The sequence below is a fragment of the Acanthochromis polyacanthus genome, chromosome 15, assembly GCF_021347895.1.
Source record: "Acanthochromis polyacanthus isolate Apoly-LR-REF ecotype Palm Island chromosome 15, KAUST_Apoly_ChrSc, whole genome shotgun sequence".
Lineage (NCBI taxonomy): Eukaryota > Metazoa > Chordata > Actinopteri > Pomacentridae > Acanthochromis > Acanthochromis polyacanthus.
The window spans coordinates 34,928,950-34,951,784 of record NC_067127.1 but is presented as its reverse complement, the minus strand read 5'-3'; the positions used below and the strand labels follow the sequence as shown (position 1 = coordinate 34,951,784).

General features: G+C 40.3%; 2 protein-coding genes across 2 annotated transcripts in view; both read left to right on the top strand.

Moving 5' to 3' along the window:
- Nucleotides 1-10,632, top strand: part of LOC110946301 (uncharacterized) — a 45,413-nt gene extending 34,781 nt beyond the window's left edge. Inside the window, exon 3 of the transcript XR_007947078.1 lies at nucleotides 9,157-10,632. The gene's annotated coding sequence lies outside the window, so the exon portion shown is untranslated. The remainder of the gene's footprint in view (nucleotides 1-9,156) is intronic.
- A 961-nt stretch (nucleotides 10,633-11,593) lies between these two features.
- slc22a15 (solute carrier family 22 member 15) overlaps nucleotides 11,594-22,835 on the top strand; it is a 33,879-nt gene continuing 22,637 nt past the window's right edge. The window contains exons 1-6 of the mRNA XM_051959698.1: nucleotides 11,594-11,750; nucleotides 16,191-16,331; nucleotides 16,433-16,565; nucleotides 16,674-16,838; nucleotides 19,885-20,014; nucleotides 22,092-22,152. Coding sequence (XP_051815658.1) covers nucleotides 11,667-11,750; nucleotides 16,191-16,331; nucleotides 16,433-16,565; nucleotides 16,674-16,838; nucleotides 19,885-20,014; nucleotides 22,092-22,152 — 714 coding nt within the window. The 5' untranslated portion in view covers nucleotides 11,594-11,666. The remainder of the gene's footprint in view (nucleotides 11,751-16,190; nucleotides 16,332-16,432; nucleotides 16,566-16,673; nucleotides 16,839-19,884; nucleotides 20,015-22,091; nucleotides 22,153-22,835) is intronic.

The window sequence follows — 22,835 nt, the reverse complement described above, 5'->3', positions numbered from 1 at the left end:
AAATAGTCCTCAGATTCAAACCAACATCTGATGGTTTGCAGCCCTGAATATGCGTCTTTTCACTCTTTCAGATTCTAAAACTTCAAATATTACTTGTATATTAAAGCTTTTTCGAAATTGAAAAACGAAATCAGCTCCACTTTAAAGTGACGCATCAATAATTACAAACAAATAATGAGCTGTATATTAGAGATGAAAAATTAGACAAAATATAAACCAAATTATTTCAGTATTCCCAAATGAGAGATCAGAATAACAGGAGCTGCAAATGTTTTGTAGAATTTAAAGTGTGTCACCTCATCCTGTTACTGATAAAGTGCTGTGATGTTACAAATCATTCCCTGCAGACATAAGACGACATTCAGGATCAGGACAGATTGCAGAAAAAACCCATAAAAATAGAAATAAAAATAAAACATTGCATCATCCCCTCATGATCTGATTTTTTCTGAGTGAAATAAAGAACCAATCTCACTGAAATATGGCAACAAACCAGCACATTGTCTCCATGAACACCCATGAAGCATCACTGAAAACAGGATAATTTACAAAACAAGAACTTTTGTCATTTTATTTTGATGCGTACGTTTTAAGTAAAACATTAAAAGGCATAACTTTTACTTGTAACAGCGTATTTCCACACTGTGTTGCTGATTATTTTGTTTGAGTAAAACTATCTGATTGCCTGATCCTCCTCTGTAATACTGTGAGGAGAAACTCTGGATTTAAAATCCTGCATCCGTCTGTGGAGTCGTTTCACATTTTACCAAATGTTTGACTCATGAAGGGAAACAACCTGTGAACAGGTTTAGAAAAAGAAGAACAATCATACTTCTCTCCTCCAATGAGCTTGTTCTTTTTGGAAGGCACAAGGCAGGATGTTGAAATAATCAACCCAACAGGAAGCTCTGACGGGGTTTTCTATGGAGGCTCACAGCTTCATACACCATCATTGGAATCAGGGTGCATGTCGTTCAGTAGTCTTCCCTCTGGATGGTTTTCATTGTTGTTAGAAGAAAGTGCTTCTTTTTGGAGTTCTGCTGCTATTTTTGTGGTGGTTATTGTAGTACAAACCTCCAGCAACCACAGCAGCAACCACAGCAAGGACTCCCAGAACAACAACCACAAACTTCCAACGACTGGGAGCCACATAGAACGGATTGTCCACAGCTTCACTGTCTTTCTGACCAAGTGGGTTCTTCATCCGGCAGGAGAGCTTTTTAACAGCATGTGTGTCCTTATCATTCATGATTGTTATGTACTGCGTTACCTCCTCCCAACCTCCATCTCCCTTCTTAAAATAAAAAGTGACCGGTCCAGCCTCTGTAATGTCTCCACCACAGCTCAGGAAACAACTCTTTGACTCCTTGGTACATGTGAGAGGTGTTAACATCACCACAGGTTTGGGCACCCGTTTGATCACTGCGACATCATAACCTCCATCCTGAATCCTGTTGTTGATCTCCACCGTGTACAGTCCACTGTCAGTCTTCATTATGTTGCTGATCTCCAACACTCCTGTGGTATTCTCCACACTGGCACGGTCCTTAAACACAGCAGAATATACCAAGGGCTGCCCTTCATTCCACTCACCCACGATGTTGTCGTTGAGCCTCCATGTGATGTTTCTGACGGGATCTGAGAAGGGTTCAGGTTGGAGGATCAGCTTACCTCCAACTTCCAGGTACTTCAGTGTGTTCTGGGCTTCAGCAGAGATCAGAGCCTCCAGCAGCAGCAGCGCAGCCAGGAGCCAAACAGCAGAACGTCCCTCCATGTTCACGGATCAGTTCAGGACCGACACAAAATACACGAAAGTTTTAGCACAAACAGCGTTACTTTTATGTCGTAACACAAAGTCCGCACCCTTCCTCTTACTACAGCATCTCAAAAAAAAATCGTTTGTTTCTTTAGGTGTCCTCGTCGTGCCCGATTTAAATTCATTTTATTTTAGACTATAACTCACAGTAAAACCAACTGTACTGGATTCAGTAGTGCGTTGATATCACTGCATGCTATGTTATATTTATATATAGTAATTACTCTATATGTTGAAATGTTTTAATTCCTTAGATGGGTGAAGGCATTAACGTTTGCCGGCTAGTAATAATAGTGGGATGATGCAAATAATTTTATTTTATTGTTTTTGCTACATTCTGTCCTAATCCTGAATGTCGTCTTACATCAGGAGGAAATGATTTGTAACATCACAGCACTTTATCAGTAACAGTATGAGGTGACACACTTTAAATTCTACAAAACAGCAGCTCCTGTGATTCTGATCTCTCATTTGGCAGTATTGAAATAATTAGTTTCATATTTTGACTAATTCTGCATCTCTAATGTACATCTCATTATTTGTTTGTAATCACTTTAAGGTGGAGCTGATTTTAGTGATTTCATAAACTGCTGGTTTGCTTTTAATTTTCTACAAAGTCTTAATATAGAAATAATCATTTTATTTCTACATTCTGTTTGGTCTTGTTTTTCTGAATCATGATGAAGGGAAAACATGGATATTTAGGGCTGCAAACCAACAGTTAGGGTGATATCAGGTAAAATGGGCCATCAGGTAAAATGGGCCATTTAAGCTTTGGATGTCCTCGCCCCTCTGATTTTTAGAGCCAATGACAGCAAATGGTCTCAAATGTTTGCCACAACTGTACTTAACATGAAACAACAGATTTTATTGGTCTGTGGTTGTTTTTGTGAGCGGAGATAAGATTCAAATCCACACTGCACCTGAAAGTGGACTGCCATAAGAATTTCTGATAAAAATTATAAGGATGATAAGTCAATTAAAGAAACGTGTATATATAAAATTTTTGATGTATAATATCTGTCTTGATGACACCTATCAGAAATAATGCTTAAAGTTTGATATTTGGACATTTTTTTTCAAAGACTGACGTTTTTGTTAGTGGCCCAATTTAGCTGAACCTATTCAGGTAAGTTGGGCCCCCTGGTTTCAGCTAAAATGGGCCACCCTTGTTGTCAGTCACACATGCACACATGTACACATTTGAAGGGAACGGAGTAGGCATTTATGTGAAAAGGATGCATCTGCCTAAAAATAATGATGATCAGTGTTTTCAGTAACAATCCTCTGACTTTATCTGCAGTTAGTATGGCAAACAAGAAGCAAGTGAGAGGAAAAGAGAGAGGGACTGAGAGATGGAGGAAGAAAGGAGACAAGCAGAGGAGACAGAAAGTGAGAGAACAGTTGAGGATAGATGAAGAGAGGAGGAACAAGGACCAGAGAGGAAAAGAGAGAAGGATGAGGCAAGGAGGAAGGGGGGCGTTGCCATATTGACATTTTTTTTTTACAATGAAAATTGATAACTATCCCTTTGTAGTTGGACTGGCCCAACTTACCTGATGAGCGTCCCATTTTACCTGATCAGCTGGCCCATTTTACCTGATCAGCTGGCCCATTTTACCTGATCAGCTGGCCCATTTTACCTGAACTTTGCTTGTGTAAAAAAATTGGCACAGCTGACGTATCAAGACCTGTAGGAACTAAACAATCCTATTTACCAGACAATTTCAATGCAAAATTAAAAGAAAACAACCATTACTAGCCATAAAGCCACATTTTAATAGAATACATTGTTTTTTGTTAGTGCTTCAAGCGATTTACCAAAAAAGTGGCCCATATTAGCTGATATCACCCTACTTTAATTGTCTGGTTGAATCTGAGCATTATTTTGTTGTTCTTTGATTCTGTAATGACATATAAATTACACTACACTATATTGCTTTCCGATCCTGGAGCATTTGGACGATCCCATTGAATCCAGGAGACTGTTTAGTTTCTTGCCATGATAGAACCGTTGTGTTGTTGCTCAGCAGTGATTCTTATCAAGAGTTGTACCAGTGTAGTCAAAGCTGACGTAATGAGTTAGAATGTGAGGCTCCTAAACATCACTGTAAGCCACGCTCAGACTGCTGGGACTGGATTTACGCTGCCTCCACCTATATTTGAGACATTATCAACTATTTAGCAGACATTTATGCTTCTGTGACAAGAGCATGAAAATATGTTAACCATCAGTGCCACAGCATTTTAACCACTACTGCATGTCATAGTTCATTTTCAGTCTATGCTCTTTTTAATGCTGCTCTCTGATGTGTTCTTGATCTTATTGTACCTTCTCTTTACTGTGTAATCAGTGACAGTTTTTTAAATCAAGAAATCCATATTTTAAGTATATTTTGAATGTTTTGCATTTTAGAGATGCAGTAGTCAGTAGCTTCAGATTCCACTGAGGGCAGATTTCTCTGAGTTTAGCCTGGACTTCTTTCACCAGACTCATGTTCCTGCTGTTGACAAAGTTCAACAAACCTCTTCTCCTGGGACGTCCAGGTGAAGAGGTTTGTTGCAATGAAAGCGGTGAAGAGCGCAGAGCATCACACGGAGACGACAGCAGACGAGATCAAAGTCCTTAGATGTGTTAGAAAGTCAGACCCCAATGATCCCAACCGTGAGATGGTGGTCCAGCTGCTAGACCACTTCTAGATCTCTGGTGTCAGTGGAACTCATGTCTGTCTGCGTGGTGTTTGAGGTGTTGGAACATCACTTATTAAAATGGATAATAAAATCCAGTTACCAAGGACTGCCCCTGCCTTGTGTGAAGAGCATCATAAGACAGGTTCTCTAAGGCGTGGACTACCTGCATACAGTGTCAGATCATCCACACAATCAACAACAGACCGTAAAAGAATAAATATGCAAATCTAATTCTGAGATATTCTAAATAAGATGCTATAAGTATAAGTACTGTGTAAAAATTAAATGTAAACCAAATAGTGTGTGACAAAATACATAAATGTGCTTAAAGCAGGACAACAAATTAGAATGCAACTTAAATTAATAATATTGTACGCTGCTATTAAAGTATTGCACATGAGGTTGACATATTGTCCATGTATTGGATGTTGCAATGGTAGTGAAACATGAGTCCTTCATGATTTTCTGGTTTATTATTCATTAGAGATACGGCCTAAGGAAAGAAGCTGCTCCAGTTCTAGCCCTCAGTACCAACTGAGCGTAGTTTAACCCTCCTGTTGTCCTCATTTACGGGCACCAAAAAACATTTCTTCCTTGTCTGAAAAAAATCCAAAAATTCAGCAAAAAATTCCCCAAATTTGTGAAAATTTGCAAAACCTTCAGGAAGAAAATTCCAATAATTCCTCAAATGTTTCCCTTAAAAGTTTCTATTTCAAAAAATCCCCCAAATTTGTTAAGAAAATTCTTGCAAATATTTTCAAAAAATGCTTAAAAATCTTCCAAAAAATCCTAAAAATATCTAAAGTGATTGCATATATATCAGTAAGACTTCTAATATCTTCTTTAGGAACATTCACTAAAAAACAAGTGAAAATTCATTTTTTGTGAATGTTCCTAAGAAACATTTTTAACATTTTTTTCCCACCAAAACATGTTCAAATATTTCCCAAACATGTTGAAGTTTCACTGTGAAAATACATTTTTCGTCACATTTTCAAACTTTAAAATGGGTCAATTTTGACCCGCAGGACAACTTGAGGGTTAAACTCCACAACCTACCTGAGTGTTGTTGCTATGTCCATCCCTTTATGACCACAGTGGACCATCTTCTGATGCTACTTCCACCAGAACAATTTTCCATGTCTCAAAGCTCAAATCATCTCAAACTGGTTTCTTGAACATGACAATGAGTTCACTGTACTCCAGTATCCTCCAGAGTCACCAGATCTCAATCCAGTAGAACCTTCGGGGTGCAGTGGAACAGGAGGTTGGCATCATGGATACGAAGCCGACAAATCTGCAGCAACCATGTGATGCTATCATGTAAACATGGGCTAAAATCTCTGAAGGATGTTTGCAACACCTTGTTAGAATTAGAATTAAGGCAGTTCTGAAGGCAAATGGGGTCCAACCTTCTACAAGCAAGGTGTACCTAACAAAGTGGCCAGGGAGTGCATTAACTGATATGTTTAATGATTCACAGCCTGCATGATTCAGTTTGTAATTACATCCTGCGCAGGTAGCTTTCAGGTAGGTTCTCCTGTCACTTTGCACCGGAATAGTTTCCTCAAAGACCCGAAATGATCTTTTTTTTCGCATTACGTTTGTATACGTATCAAATAAATAACATGTAACTGTAATATAACATGTAACTGTAACATGTGAATCAAGTACAAGAAGCTGATCTCATTTGACATGTTTTCTCAGTGTATTTCCAGTGTGAATTGAGAGGAAAAATGGCATCATTTCTGAAAATATAGAAGCTCCACTCAGGCATGATTCTCAAACATGAAGACTCTATCTAACCTTAAAATCATATTAAATCTGCTTTGACTAAATATCAGAGCATATATGTTTGCACAGTTGAGGGTTGTATCCACCACCGTTTTGACATTTAGTTTGATTAATACAACATTAGTCACCTGATTCTTGGAAATGTTAGTCCTCATGGTCAAATAAACACATCTAATCCACTTACTGTCATAATGAAGCTTCATTTTGTTCTGCAGCTCATGAATGAAAATGTAAACCTAAAGCCAGAATACACAGAAAAAAAAGCACATTTTACACAAGAGAGAAAACAATGGTTGATAAATTCTACTTAATACGACTAAAGCAGTGGCGGAGACAGAACAGTTTTACAGCAGTGATCAAGCCGAGACTGTTATTCAAAAAATACTCATATACAGGAAAATAAGTTGGTACTTATGTGACCCTCAGTTCATTAAAAATCAGAAATGGCAACTAAATTTATGCTTTTATAAGTGTCTATGAAGCTCATAAGATGATTAGTTTAAATGACATTAGTACACAGACTGCTAGTTAAGACATCAGTTCTTCATTGTTCAGCTGTTTGTTTCCACAGTTCTTTACAGTCGGTTTTATCCTGGCAGTCTTTCCGAGTCTCTACATGAGCTTCAGATAAATCCACAGCTAAACCTAAATCATGAAGTTCCTTATTTACATGTATGTAAACAGATGCAGTTTTAGATTGTTTGTACAATCTTCAATGGCAATAATAGAACATCTATGAATTGCTACTAAATCAGTGTAAATATCTTCTGGTTGAAACAGGAGTACCATCATCTTTGATCACATTCTTAAGCTTACTCAGCCCTTTATGTTTAAAATATTTTCTTAAATACAATATTTGGTTTACGGCTGTTGCTTTCTTTGCATTAACATCATTTTGATTTCAAAGTTGCTTCTACACATAGATTTTAAACTTTTTTTAATTCATTTATTTCTTTTAATTTCAGGCTAATGTAAGACTTTGACATCTGACTGTCAAATGAGTGAATCGGTGTTTCTGAAGCCTGAACCACGTGCTGAAGTCCTTCGTCTCCTGGACTGATCAATGTCCTCCTTTATTATTTCATCGAACTCCAAACGTTTGTTTTTGACATTTTTAAAACACGATTTTAAAAGTGTGCCAAAGTAGAACGTAAAAAGAGTGTTTTCGTGTGTATAACATGTAGTTATGATGGTTAAATGTTTGTACTTTTCAAATCGCGCAAAGTACACACTTTCAGTTTCGTTTCTCCTGGTGTAATGAACAATGTCTCTATATATCTATGGTCTCTCCGATCAAATAGGTCCAACTGGCTCTTCTTTTCGAATATTTGCCGTCAAACCCGAGGCTACCCTGTTGAAATAAACACCAAACAACATAGACTTAAACACAATAGTTACAATCCTGTCGCTTTTGTTGACAGTGTTGATTTAAACTTCAAAAACTTGTGTGGAAGCTAGCTGATGTTAGCCTAGCCGGCAAACGTGAACATTGCTAACAACCGTTAGCATAGCCGGCTAACGTTAATGCCTTCACACACCTGAGAAATTATAACAGACCAACACGTTGAATAATTATTATGTATAAATATAACATAGCATACAGTGATATCAACGCACGACTGAATCCAGTACAGTTAGTCTTGCTGTGAGTTATAGACTAAAAATAAAATGAATTTAAATCGGGCACGACGAGGACACCTAAAGAGTGTAATTGTGAACGCCCATCGTTTTCCGACGTTTTAGTAAGAAGAAGGGTGCGGACTGTGTGCGACGACATAAAAATATCGTCGTTTTTGCGAAATTATTTGTGTATTTTCTGCCGGTCCTGAACTGATCCGTGAACATGGAGGGACGTTCTGCTGTTTGGCTCCTGGCTGCGCTGCTGCTGCTGGAGGCTCTGATCTCTGCTGAAGCCCAGAACACACTGGAGTACCTGGAAGTTGGAGCTAAGCTGATCCTCCAACCTAAACCCTTCTCAGGCCCCATCAAAAGCATCACATGGAGGTTCAACGACAACATCGTGGGCGTGTTGGACGAAGGGCAGTCCTTGCGATATTCCCCAGCGTTTAGAGACCGTGCCAGCGTGGACACGACCACAGGAGTGTTGGAGATCAGTAACATGACGAAGACTGACAGTGGACTGTATAAGGTGACGATCAACAACAAGATTCAGGATGGAGGTTATGATGTTGGAGTGATCAAACAGGTGCCCAAACCTGAGCTAAAGATAACACCTTCCACATGTTCCAATGAGTCGAAGAGTTGTTTGCTGAGCTGTGATGGAGACATTACAGAGGCTGGACCGGTCACTTTTTATTTTTATTTTCAGAAGGGAGATGGAGTTTGGAAGGAGAGAGAGGAGAACATCACAATCATGAATGATAACGACACACAGGCTGTTGGAAATTTCTCCTGCCGGATGAAGAACCCACTTGGTCAGAAAGACAGTGGACTTGTGAATAATCCGTTCTATGTACCACCCAAACCTGTCCCAATACCCCCGACTGTGGGTATTGTTCTTGGAGTCCTTGCTGGGCTTGGTGTTATTGGTGGTGTTGGTGGAGGTGTGTACTACACGAAAAATAAAAGCAAAAATGATCGACCATCAGCTTCTCCTAACTACAATGCAAACGATTCAGATGGACGACCACTCAACGGCATGCGCTCTGATTCCAAAGAAGATCCATGAAGCTGTGAGCCTCCATAGAAAACCCCGTCAGAGCTTCCTGTTGCTCGTTTGGGTTTCTTATTATTTTTATTATTTCAGCATCCTGCATTGTGACTTCCAAAAACATTAACTTGTTGGGGAGAAAAGTATGATTGTTGTTCTTTTCTTTTTGTAAACCTGTTCACAGGTTGTTTCCCTTCATGAGTCAAACATTTGGTAAAATGTGAAACGACTCCACAGACGGATGCAGGATTTTAAATCCAGAGTTTCTCCTCACAGTATTACAGAGGAGGATCAGGCAATCAGATAGTTTTACTCAAACAAAATAATCAGCAACACAGTGTGGAAATACGCTGTTACAAGTAAAAGTTATGCCTTTAAAATTTAAAGCTTTTATTTAAAGCAAAATAAAGATCCAAAAGTGAAAGTACTGATGGATCACAGGTGTTCATTGATCTGGTATTGCAGTTTATTGCAATTCGTTCATGCGATGGGGAATTTTTGCTCTTTTTCTCCACTCATTATAAATATCAAAATGGGATTTTTTTTGCTGCAGTCTGTACCAAACAGGATTATTCCCTTGTAGGTGTCTCTATAGAATCACAGCGCTTTATTAGTTATTCTCCAACAAAAGACTGCAACGGCTGTGATTTTTATTGTAAATTTGTCAATATTGCAATCATTTGGTTCATGTTTTGCATCACATTGTTTGTTTATAGTTTTTGATGAGTCACTTTGAAGTGGAGCTGATTTAGTTTTTTATTTTCTGCACACCCTCAGGATCTAAGTAATATTTGGAGTTCTTGATTGTGTTTTGTCTTGTTTGTATGAATCTGAAAAGAGTGAAAAGACGCATACTCAGGGCTGCAAACCAGCATCTGTTGGTTTGCAGTCCTGAATATGCGTCTTTTCACTCTTGAAATGTGTGGTTGAATCTGAGGAATACTAATTTGTTCTTTGCGTCTCTAATGACATGTAAATTGCACTCTGCTGCTTTCTGATAGTGCAGCATGTGGACAATCCCATTCAATCCAGGAGATGCTGTTTCGTTTCTTGTCATAATAGGACAGCGCTGTTATTTCTCAACAGTGCTTCTTGGCAAGAGCTGTACCAATGTACTCCCACAAAAGAGGAACTGCTTGAGGCTGACATAATAACTTCATGATAACATCGCTGTAAGCCACGCTTGGACTGCTGGGACTGGATTTACGCTGCCTCAAGGTGTAGCTGAGACATTATTATCTGAACTATTTAGCAGACATGTATGCTTCTAGGACAAGAATACGTAAAGGTAATAAACATAAAGCAGTGTCACAGCATTTAGACCACAGCTGCATGTATATGATTGCTAGTTTCCACTCTATAACTCTTTTTTTCTTTTTAATTGCACTGTTTCTGTGATGTCTTGTTGCTTTTTGTAATTCTCAATAAGTTCTGTCTGATCAGAGAAATGAGAACTTCTTTTAATTTATTTTAGGTAGCTTTTAAATGTTTTTTTATTGTTTTTTGAGGTGCCTTATGAATAAATGCATGTGTTGCTGTTTGGACTGTACCAGAGGTGTGTTAGAAGGGTTTGTGCAGGTCATTAAAAAACATTAATAATCATTAAGTTGACTTTGCAAAAATGAAGGCCTTAAATGGTATTAAAAATCATTAAATATGATTCTCAGTGGCATTAAACATCCTTTCTGCAGTTTTCAGGAAAATATTTGACAATAATAATAGAATTATAGACTGAACCGTCCTGCTGGTTGGGTACAATTGCCAAAACCTGCATGTTTTTAACCTTCGTGTTGTCCTGCAGGTCAAAATTGACCTGTTTAAAAGTTTGAAAATGTGGGGGGGAATTACACTGAAACTTCTGATGTGCACATTTTCAACATTTTTGGGATTTTTTTTTTTTTTTACAGTTTTTGGTGGAAAAAAAATGCTAAAAAAATGTTTCTTAAGAACATTCACAAAAAAATCAAAATCCAGCGAATTTCGCTGGATTTTGGTTGATTTTTTTTGTGAATGTTCTTAAGGAAATGTTAGAAGTTTTGCTGATATTTATATAAACACTTTGGATATTTTTAGGATTCTTTTGGAAGACTTTTACTCATTTTTGGAAAATATTTACAAGAATTTTCTTGCATTTTTTTTCTTTTAAATCAAACATTTTTAGGGAAACTTTTAAGGAATTATTGGAATTTTCTTCCTAAAGGTTTTGCAAATTTTCAGAAATGGAAGCAAACCATATTTTTTGGTGCCCGTAAATCAAGACAACAGGAAGGTTAAAGTGGCCGGCAGGCTGGACCAGGTGGAGGAGAGCTGGGATGTCGTGGAAACACAAATTTTAGCAAAAATGACTAGAAAACGTGGATTTCAGAGAATGACTACAGCCTGTGGGTGGTCAGGAGTGGCTTCCAGATTCAGAAATAGTGAAACATAGGGACAATTTTTATATAAAAATCATCTTTTACAAAAAACAAACCAAACTCGTGTAACTTGTTGAGTTCATGGTCGTGGCATTAAATTTTTACAGTATAGCATTAAAAAGCATTACATTTTACTGGTTGATTTCTGCTGAAACTCGGGTTATTGCAAGAGAGAGATGTTCGCCGAATCAAAGCGAACTTGGAGGTGAAGGCGGATTTCTCTCTTGTGTCCCTCCTTCGTCTTCGGCGGTGATGCTAACCTCGGAGCCGCCTGCCTGGGATGGATTTAGAAGAAGCTTTCCAAATTGTCGGCGAGTTTGGACCGTACCAGAAGCGAGCGGTGGCTGTTTTGGTTCTGACCCAGGTTGGAGGATTTTAAAGTACCGGTTAGGAGAGAAACGAGCGTCCCTGGAAGTGTCCGTGCGGTCGTTAGCCGCTCCGGCAGCGCTAGCACTAGCGCTACGTGGCTCTCAGACGCAACAGGAGGTGTTTTAATAAGCGTTTTACTGTGAAAATTACATATTTCCAACCTCATTTTAAATGCATTTCAATCACATTTAGGTGTCGTGACATTAAAACGATTGAACTCTTTAAGGTTCAGCGACAAAGCCGTGCTGCTAGGGCTCCTTTTAGAGTTGAAACCTGAACACCAGACTCTCTTCAAAAACATAGGAAATAGTGTTTCCTTGTTTGTCTGGAAGCTTACAGACATCTGCAGCTCAAACCTGAGTATCGTTCACATCTCTATTTAACTCAATCTTTAAGTCGGCGCTATAAACAAAGCTTGTTTCAAGTTAAATTAATCTTATCGAAACCTTTTATTTCCATTTTGACTGCCCGCTGTGGTAGCAATCCACGCTCTGCGCCGGATGCCGAGCTCTATTAAAATATGTCGTTGTTTTCCATATTTATCGACAGTTAATTGCTCATAAACGATCATAACTAATGCCGAATTTACCACAACAGTCCATTTGTTCCAAAACAGTTTTGAGTAATTCCTCACATTGCGTGTTACTGTCACATGAAACACATTTAACCGTAAACACCCACATATTTGAACGAAGTTCGTCAAAGCGTCTAGTTTGGTTAAGCTAATCCTCTGTTCTAGCCTTCTGGACGTTAATGGTAAATGCTACTCAGTTAACTAAATAACTAAAGTTTTCATGACTTTAATACTATTTACACGGCAAGGTTTTGTTATTTTCCATCATCAAAGTTGCTTATTCAGTTTGCTGTTGATTAGCTTGCCATATGGAACTCAATATCTCTACATAGACAGAAGATATTTTATTTACAGTTAAATGTCCTGTACATTTCTTTGTGCTAATAGTTAGTTCAAGAGGTCATTAAGTTAGAAATTAAAAATCACATGGCCTCTCTCAACATTGGGTTTACTCCTGCGTCATTTAAAGAAACCTCTTATCAACATGTTTATGATCTGAGATGGAAAAATATGCAAATGGTATTCAAATGTTGAAGTGTAAGAAAAAAGCCCCCAAGAGCAGCTAACTCTCCTGAAACTGCTGTGTAGGTGGACTGCTGTCGTCCTAATTTGGTTCAAATCGTAAATGACTTTAATTTGATGTTTGAAAATGTTTTAACACGAGTATACAGATAACATAGTACATGGTGAAATCCATGTCTGGATCTGGACCAAACCTATTAGCATTGATATGGACTGGATAATGTGTTGGGAATGAAAAGTGCCACATTGTTTGATGGGAATGAAAATGATCCACCCCCCAGGAGGGCTAAATTCAAGACACCCCAAAATCAAAGTGAAAAACTGATGTGGCAGGCTGATCCATCTTTCTGAAATTCCTTGGCAGCAACTCAAAATGGTATTCAGTAGTTTGTATGGCCTCCATGTGCTTGTATGCATGACTGACGATGTCGGGACAAGCTCTGAATGAGACGATGGATGGTGTCCTGGGGTATCTCCTCCCAGAACTGGACCAGGGCATTGCTGAGCTCCTGGACAGTCTGAGGAGCAACCTGATGGTGTCGGATTGAACAAAACATAATGTTCCAAAGGTGTTCTATTGGATTCAGGTCAGGTGAGCATGGGGGCCAGCTAATGGTATCAGTTCCTTCATCCTCCAGGAACTGCATGAGTTCTCTTACCACATAAGACTGGGCTTTGTCCTGCACCAGAAGGAATCCAGGACCACTGCACCAATGTAGGGTCTGACAATGGGTCAAAGGATTTCATCCTGATACCTAAAGGCAGTCAGAATGTCATTGTCCAGCCTGTAGAGGTCTGTGTGTCCCTCCATGGATATGCCTCCCCACACCATCGCAGAACAATGTTACAGGCAGCATAACGTTCTCCACAGCTTCTCCAGACCCTTTCATGTCTGTCACATGCGCTCAGGGTGAACCTGCTCTCATCTGTGAAAAGCACAGGGCACCAGTGGTGGACTTGCAAATTCCTGTGTTCTATGGCAAATGCCAGCCGAGCTCCACGGTGCCGGTCAGCGAGCACAGCGGGCACTAGAGGACGGTGGGCCCTCAGACCACTCTCATTACGTCTCTTTCTGATTGTTTGGTCAGAGACATTCACACCAGTGATCTGCTGGAGCTCATTTTGTAGAGCTATTTCAGTGCTCATCCTGTTCCTCCTTGCACAAAGCAGCAGATACCGGTCCTGCCGATCAGTTTAGGACCTTCTACAGTCCTGTCCAGCTCTCCCAGACTAACTGCCTGTCTCCTGGAATCTCCTCCATGCTGTTGAGAATGTGCTGGGAGACACAGCAAACCTTCTGGCAATGGCACGCATTTATGTTTCATCCTCGAGGATTTGGACTGTCTGTGGAACCTCTGTAGGGTCCAGGTATCGCCTCATGCTACCAGAAGTGACACTGACCCTAGCCAAATGCAAAACTAGTGAAAAACAGTCTGAAAACATTAGGAAGGAAAAAAATGTCAATGGCCTTCACCTGTAAACTCATTCCTGTTTTGGGGGGTGTCTCATTGTTACCCCTCTAGTGCACCTGTTGTTAATTTTATGAACACCAAAGCAGCTGAAACTGACTAAAAAGCCCCTCAGTTACTTACTTGACCAGATCAGTATCCCACATGTTTCACTGATTTGATGCAATACTTAGATTAAAAAGTGTTCCTTTAATTTTTTTGAGCAGTGTATATATATGCATGTACGTAGATTTTTTTTTAGTTGATTAGTTTAACCATTGCAGTGATAAGTAGGCGTTCGGTCATCTATTGAGCCTTTAAGTAGAGTTTAGTAAAAAACAAAAAAAGTTTTATCCCTAACCCAAAGTGAATATATTTAATTGTAGCTGTCATTTATCACTGTATATTGGGTTGTTGACTTACGTTGGAGTTTCGTTCCGACGGTGCAACTTACCGGTAGTCAATTTTTGCCCTAAGTCGGAACTCTGGCGAAAATGTAAACAAAGCTGTTACGTGCATCACGATATTGATTAGTTCTTTAGAAAAGTCATGAATATCAATGACCAAAGCCATCTTGTAGCCCTGCATGATGGCTTTAAAGCTGTTCACTCCATAAATGAAGAAGAAATAACTTTATTTTGTGATCTACTTATCACTGAGCCTTTTTATGATTTAGAACAGATTCATGAATTATGTGCATGTGTGTAGAGTCTGACTGTTTTAAAGAAAACTGGAGATGGAAAGAGATGCTTGTGTTTTTATTTTTCTTAGTTTCTGTCTTAGGGATAGGGATCGGATGAGGTATCGAAAACGGGTTGTTTTACCAAAACAAAACAAAAATATTCTAAAATCAGATTAGATCACATAATCCAGTCTTTGTTTGGATCTGGACCAAACCTTTAGTACATGTTGTTCAGACCTGTTTTTGTAGGAGTGCGATACTTGTGATTCAACAAACATCTATGGTACCCGTCGGTCTTTGTATTGTTAGCAGCTTACACTGTGATATCGGGGTTCTCGCCAGCGCATTTCAGTGTAACGGCCCGTTACACTGTCTAACGGGCCGTTACGGCCCGTTACGCTCAGTTTAACAGATTACGCTGTGATTAGGGCCGCTACGCCAGCGCATTTCAAAGATTACGCTGTTATTATAAGAGTGTGTGGCTCCGTCATGAGAGTGGGAGAGAGAGCAGCGTGTGTGTGTGGGAGAGAGGGGGAGGGAGGGGGAGAGCGAGTGAGAGAGATGGGCAGTCGGAGGAGGAGAGAAGGTGTGTAGTTGCTGGTTTGGCGGCACTGTGCGGTTCAGCCACTGTTTATAGACAATAAAGGCTGCAGTGTTCTTCAATATGGCTGGGCTCCTGTGTCTTTGCCTCTACGGCTGCTGAGGAAGTGAAGGGGGTTAACCCCGGGCTTCCTGACCACGGTCGGGGGCCGAACAGGAAGGGTTAACACTGTGATTAGGGCCACTGCGCTGTTATTTTGACAGATAACGCCATGTGCGTTTGTTTTTATCAACTGGGTGCCTATCTAGGTTAATTTATGTCTCCCCACCTCAGCCGTACTTTCCTGTCGATTGACCCGTTCCCGTCTATTGCGCGCGCGCGCGTGCAGGAGGACCTGCCGTTACGCTGAAAAAAAATCCTGGCGAGAACCCTGGATATGTGGTCGCATTTAGAGCAGTGTTGATGCCTACTTGGTGAGCTTGTACCTGGAAGAACTGGTGCAAAAGTGGAATAGGTTATTTTATCCCGGATGGCAGAACGTTGGGATTTCCAAATTGGAGTCATTGTGATCCAGCTCGTCCTGGTCGTACAGGTTTTCACACCATGCTGATGGCTGCAGTAGAGGTGAAGGTAGTGCTTCTAGTAGATAAGTTTTCTGTGTGTTTCAGTTGTATATGGCCTGTCAGTCCATGCTCATCGTTCTGGTTGGATCGACTCCAGAATACCAGATAGAGCAGCAGGACATCGTCCCGTCCAACCAGCAGCCAGCAGTCACCTTCACAGAGGACATCGACTCCATAGTGACCGAGGTGAGAAAGCCAGAGTTTGTTTTCAGGTTGAGATGCAGCACGTTTGTTTGTTTGTTTGTGTATTCCACCAAACCTCCACCTGCTTCCACCTGCCTCCTCAGTGGTTTCTGGTCAAGCAGCAGGCCTATAAGGTCAGTCTCGCTGGATCGCTCTTCTTCGCCGGGCTTCTGGTCGGGAACGTTGTTTTTGGGCCGCTCTCTGACAAAATCGGAAGAAGACCCGTTTACCTGACAGGTGAAGGAGACTTGAGGCTGTTTGTCGAGAAATAAATAGAGCTGACTTTATTGTCTACCAAGATGGAAACTCAAAAGCGATTCTTTCCTCTCACCCTCATCTTCCCAGGTCTGTTTTTCGAGGTGATCTTCGGCTATGTGACTGCCTTGGCACCCAGCTACGAGGTCTTTGCCGTGTCTCGCCTGCTGGTCGGGCTGATGAACGGCGGCATCGGCCTCGTCTGCTTCGTTCTCACTCAGGAGTACGTGGGCAAATCCTACTGGGCCATGACCGGTACGAAAACCCCCAAATAATCACACCATGCGTCAGTTTGTATAACAACTTTAACTGCTGGAAAATCAGTGCAGAAATCCTCAAGTACACCATACAATAAACCAATATTCCTGCATCCACCAGCACCCGTGTAACACACCCCTACTGTATACTCATGATTATGACTCCGCCAAGGAACGCGTTGCAAGTTATCTGACGATTGACGTCTGTCTGTCTGTCTGTCTGTCTGTCTGTCTGTCTGTCTGTCTGTCTGTCTGTCTCTGTCTGTTCGCAACATCACTCAAAAACCAACTAACAGATTTGATGAAATTTTCAGGGAAAGTCAGAAATGACACAAGGACCAAGTGATTAGATTTTGACAGTGATGCAGCTTATAGTCTGGATCCACGGATTTGTTAAAGATTTCTGTATCATTGCCAGATAGCAGCACGGCATCACTGTAACCATGACAACAAATAAACACTACATCAGCTGCCTGCTGACGATCACATGATTGTGATTCTGCTACAAATCCACCGCTGAGGACTTATCAGGACTTATCCATCAGAAATGATCCAAGGAACAACTGATTATATTGTGGGGGTGTTTCTGAGTCCCATCAATTCCCACCACCTGCTACAAATTTAGATCACACAATATCGGTATCCATACATAACGTACACATGCATAACACACACCTGTGTTCAGCCCAAGGTCATTTAGTTTGTGGGTACATCTATAATAAACGGACACATTCTATGTTGCTGTGATTTCTGATCATCAATAACTAATAAACAAATGCTGCATATCTCGAAAAAATGCTGGATTTCTGACAATGCCAAATGGGGGAATGAACAGCCTTGGAGGAGTACTTTACTCTCTGAGTGCTTTTCCAGGTAGTTTTCACATCGCACCTTTTCTAGTTTATAATACAGGGCGTCTCGACTTACGTTGGTATTCTGTTCCTTCGACGTTGTGCAAGACGATTTTCGCCAGAAGTTGGAACTCACGCTCACCTACGATAACACAATTGTAAAATCATAATGTAGGACATAAAAACATCTACGTCAGGGGTGTCAAACTCAGTTCCTGGAGGGCCACTATCCTGCATGTTTTAGATGTTTCCCTCTTCCAACACACCTGATTCAAATGATCAGCTTATCATCAAGCTCAGCAGAAGCCTGATAACGAGCCTGATCATTTGAATCAGGTGTGTTGGAAGAGGGAAATATCTAAAACATGCAGGATAGTGGCCCTCCAGGAACGGATCTTGACACCCCTGATCTACGTCTTCCTCTTATAGCATCGCGTGAAGACGTATTCGTCTGCTCCGCTAGCGTCGCAAAGACCATATGTTGGAATGATGGAACAAGGCTTTCTTAATAAATTTATGGGAGATGGCGATGTAAACACGAAACGCCGTAAGTCGAGGACGTTGTAAACTGAGGACCTCCTGTACTCTATTTGTATTGTATTCTGCACTCCTGTAATACTCTGTTTTTAGTGTAAATACCACCAATTTGTACCTTACTGTAAATGTTACCAAGTTTTTTCACATTTCTGCAGATACCAACATTTTGGCCACCTTATGCTATTTTTTCCATCTGCATAATTTGCACACCAATAGCACAGTAATATTGTTTTGTATGCTGTTCCTCTGTCTATCTTGTAATCAACATGTGTGAGCTACTGGAGACCTTGAATTTCCCCACAGTGATGAATAAATTATCTACCTCTATCTGTGTAAATTCTGAGTTGAATAGATGTGTTAAATATCTAAGAAAGTTGAAAAAGGAGCTGCTCTGTGGATATTCTTTTTATTCAAACATAGAGTTTAGCATCATAATCCTAGCAGCTTCCGCCAGCAGAGCTTTGGGGTCTGTGATAAATAAGTTAAAAGTGTGCAAAGATCTTGGATATAGTACATACACCCAGTTGTATGATGCCTGTGTGTCCCCTGTGTTAGACTATGCTGCAGGTGTGTGGGGGGCCAAACAGATCCCAGCTTTAGAAGCTGTAGAAAACAGAGCAATCCGCTGCTTCTTGGGAGTTCACAAGTTTGTTCCAGTCTTGGCAGCACAGGGCAATATGGGCTGGATTCCTGGATTTATCTTAAGGAAATGTGAAATGGTTAGACTGTGGAACCGGATTATTTATATGCCTGATAATAGAATAACAAAAAAGGTCTTCCTTTGGAGTAAATCTAACTCTCCCTGGGCTGCAGAGCTTCGAGCAGTTTTTAATGAAGCACAGCTTCTTTATATATTTCATAACAATTTGTCCTGCAATATTAAAGACATTCAAACAAAATTATTGTCTACAGTTAAAGAAAAGTGGAAAAGTGAGATTTTGACTAAACGCAAGTTACGGACTTGCATTCAGATAAAGGATGATTTCGAGGCAGAATTTTACGTTAAATCTAATCTGACAAGGAGCCACAGATCCCTGATCAATTACGAACTGGAATTCTACCTCTGGCTTTAGAGACCGGAAGGTTCTCACAAACGCCTGAGGAAGAGAGACTCTGTGGACTCTGTCAATTGGGAGAAGTTGAGAGTGAATCTCTTTTTTTTGTTGTATTCTTTTTATGATGACCTCAGAAATGTGTTGTTCAGAGAAGTATCTGTTAAAAAGCCTGATTTGTTCTGGTGTAGTGACGATGACGGTGAAATATTTGTGTACACATAATGTTTATAACCTGGCTGCATTTGTTTGTCAAGCCTGGAAGAGGCGGCAGACTTCTTTATTTAAATAATGAAATTCTAAAATGTGTTTATTGTACCTACTGCTGGCAACTGGCTTGGTGTGTATTTTGGTGTCTTATAAGCCCATGTTAGGGCTGGGCATACTGAATGTATGTAAGACACAATAATAAAAAATTCATTCATTCATTCATAATAGGGAAGTTTTACACTAAATTATGACAGCGGTGACTTTAACTGTGGTGGTGTCGGGATACAGTTGTGTGTTTGGACTTGAACATATAAAAGGACTCAAATCTGTGATTTTCCCACCTCAGTTTAACCACTAAACGAGCCTGCTGTTCTTTCACTGCTCTTGTCTTCAGGCACGTTGACCAGCATGACATTTGCGGTTGGCATCGCCCTGTTTGGAGCTCTGGGCTACTTCATCCGGCCGTGGAGGAACCTGGCCACAGCGGCCAACTCATCCGGCGTCCTGTTCTTCCTGCTGTCTGTGTGAGTACAAACATCAAACACCAGCCCCGTTCCACCAAAACAAATCAGATATAGAGGTGGTGTTTGGAAACAGAACCCATCCGTCTGAACACCAAGCAGCGTCTGACTCACTGTGGGCTCATTTTTCACTGCAGTGTGAAGTCCTACACCTCTACTGAAACAGAACAACTACAGCTAGAAGTGGACAGAACGCAAACATGTGCAGCATTACACAGCTAGAATGCAATGAATCTTTAAATAGACTTCAAAAAGTGTAGTTTCTTCGATCATTTATTTCCTGAAATTGAAAAAAAAAACAGGAATCAACATATCCGACATTCATCCAAGTGTCCCTAAGTATTACCAGTGAAATAATGGTAACTACATGCAATAGCTTTTTTCCTACTTGGATTTTTTTAATCCATCTAAACACCCCCTGAAGCTCAGCTGAAAACTCCCTGAATTTTTGTCCAATGACTGTTAATCACAGCTGACTCACTAATGGCTTGTGCTGCTGAATGTGGACTGTTTAGTTTTTTGCAGAATCTGCTTATAATAGACACTTTATTTTGGGTGAATTCTCAAATGGACACGTAGAATAAATGCGACGGTTGATTGATGAGACTTGGTTCTGCTTTTTCAACCAAGCGATTCACCACAGATGATTAATTAAAGGCCTGATTTTTCCTGTATTCACACTTCCTGTTTCTGATAAATGCTGTCTTTTTGGCAGCAGCAGCAAACTATTTGGACAGTTAAGGAGCAAACAGACAGATCGTCAGTACTTTGGTTCACTGCGTTGTTTCACTTTGCAGATGCTTTAAAGTTTAAAAAATAATTTAGATGTTAGTGTCATAGCAAGGAAATGTCCACATTTCTGGCACATTTTTGCTTTGAAAGACGTTTAAGTTCTTTTTCAGATCTGTTTTCTCGATACGGTCGAGTCCGTCTGGTTCTCAGCTGTGGAGGTGTTGATGCAAACGATTTAATCCATGACTTGTTTTTGTACGATATAAACAGTTGCAAACACCTCATATGTTGTATATCGTAGAGAAAATTAGCTTGTAGTCATGACATATTTTTTAACCTAACAAACTCCAGGAAGGTAGTGTAGTTAGCCTGTAGATGTTTTGTTGTTGTCAGCTGAGTTCTGCAGATTTGTGCTGTCACTGAGTATATTTGTATGAAGTCTCCAGTTGCGAACTAGAAAAGCTCTCAGAGAGCGCAGTCCTCCTCCAAGGATGTTCATTCCCCCTCATGGCATTGTCAGAAATGCAGCATTTTTACTCCGCCGAGGAACACATTGGAGTTATGTGACGATTGGCATATGTTTGTCTGTCTGTCTGTCAGCAACATTGCTCAAAAACAGACAAATGGATTTGGATGAAATTTTCAAGGAAGGTGAGAAATGACACAAGGACCAAGTGATTAGATTTTGGCAGTGATGTGCCTCATAGTCTGGATCCATGGATTTGTTAATGGTCTAAAGGTCTAATTATTGGACTCATTATTGTTAAAAAAATGGGAATAAGTGCAGATTTTCAGACTAATTCCTCCAGGAGACGCTGATAATGTTGCGTTGGGTTGTTTGTTGTGGAAATAAAGATTGTAAGTAGTGCAGACCACCTGTCTGATGTCATGAAGTTGTATTAAAGGTTGTTCCTGAGGCTGTACGACACAAATCCAGCATTATGGGAAATGTTAAGGTCCAATTAAAAAAACATAATGATATCCTGTTAAGAGCCCAAGTCCGGCTCCATCCAGTCTACTTCATGGGACCTTATCTCGGACCTTCCCTCCAAATTTCATCCAAATCTGTTTGTTTTTGAGTAATGTTGCTAATGGACAGACAGACAGACAGATGCCAGTAATCACATAACTCTGCCACGTTCCTTGGCTGAGTAATAACTGTCCAAATAACCTAAAAACTAGTGCCAGTGATGACGCCGTACAAGAAAAAGAACACCTGCTGTTGTGGATATGTTCATGTCTTTTCCTCAGATATGAGACAACCTCACTTGTTCAAACTCAGTGTCCAGAAATGTGAAGTTCCTGCCAGCACCATGCGGTAATCTTTGTCCTCCTTTCTTCCCTCCAGAACTCTTCCAGAGTCTCCACGTTGGCTGTATTCTCAGGGCCAGCCTGAACAGGCCGAAGAGGTAAGTTAATATTTAAACAAATGTCACCTTCACAGCTGCCAACTCGGCTGAAGTGGGAGAGCCTAAAGGGAGTCAAAACCTGATATTCAGCAACATTCCTGAACCGGCCTCAGCTACAGAGAGTTGAAAATGTTGTAAGAATTAAGGGAATGTTTTACTGATTTCTCTCAGTGAGATGAGAAACAGGCCTCATGTGCAGCTTGTTTAGACTTTCCCCAGAGGTTGGAGCAGTGACAACTTTTATCTCCACCTCTTCCTACACCAGGAATTTATGCAGAGAAGTCAATTGTCTTATCCGCTTTTTTTTCCTTTACTTCAGCGGAAAACACTCTGAGCTCAGGAAGAAGTTTGAATGAGAAGGAAGTTTGTTTTAGACATGCACAAAAGACACCATTAAAAACATTTCTGAACTGTTAATCTGAGTATAAAAATTAATTTGGCTGGAAGACTTGAACACGATTCAAACTGACTTTATTAAAGCTGTTTGCTCCTAGATCTGTATGAGGTGGGCTCTGAAGACTGTACCTATAAAAATCAAAACTGTACCAGATTTATTTTTGGTCACCATTTTCACTGAAGTGATCTCCTTGTGCAGCGATGCTCTGCTCCCAGCGCTCCTGCAACACTTGTAATCATCCCTGAAAGTCCTCTTATGTCAACATGTGAAGCTCCATCTGCAAAGA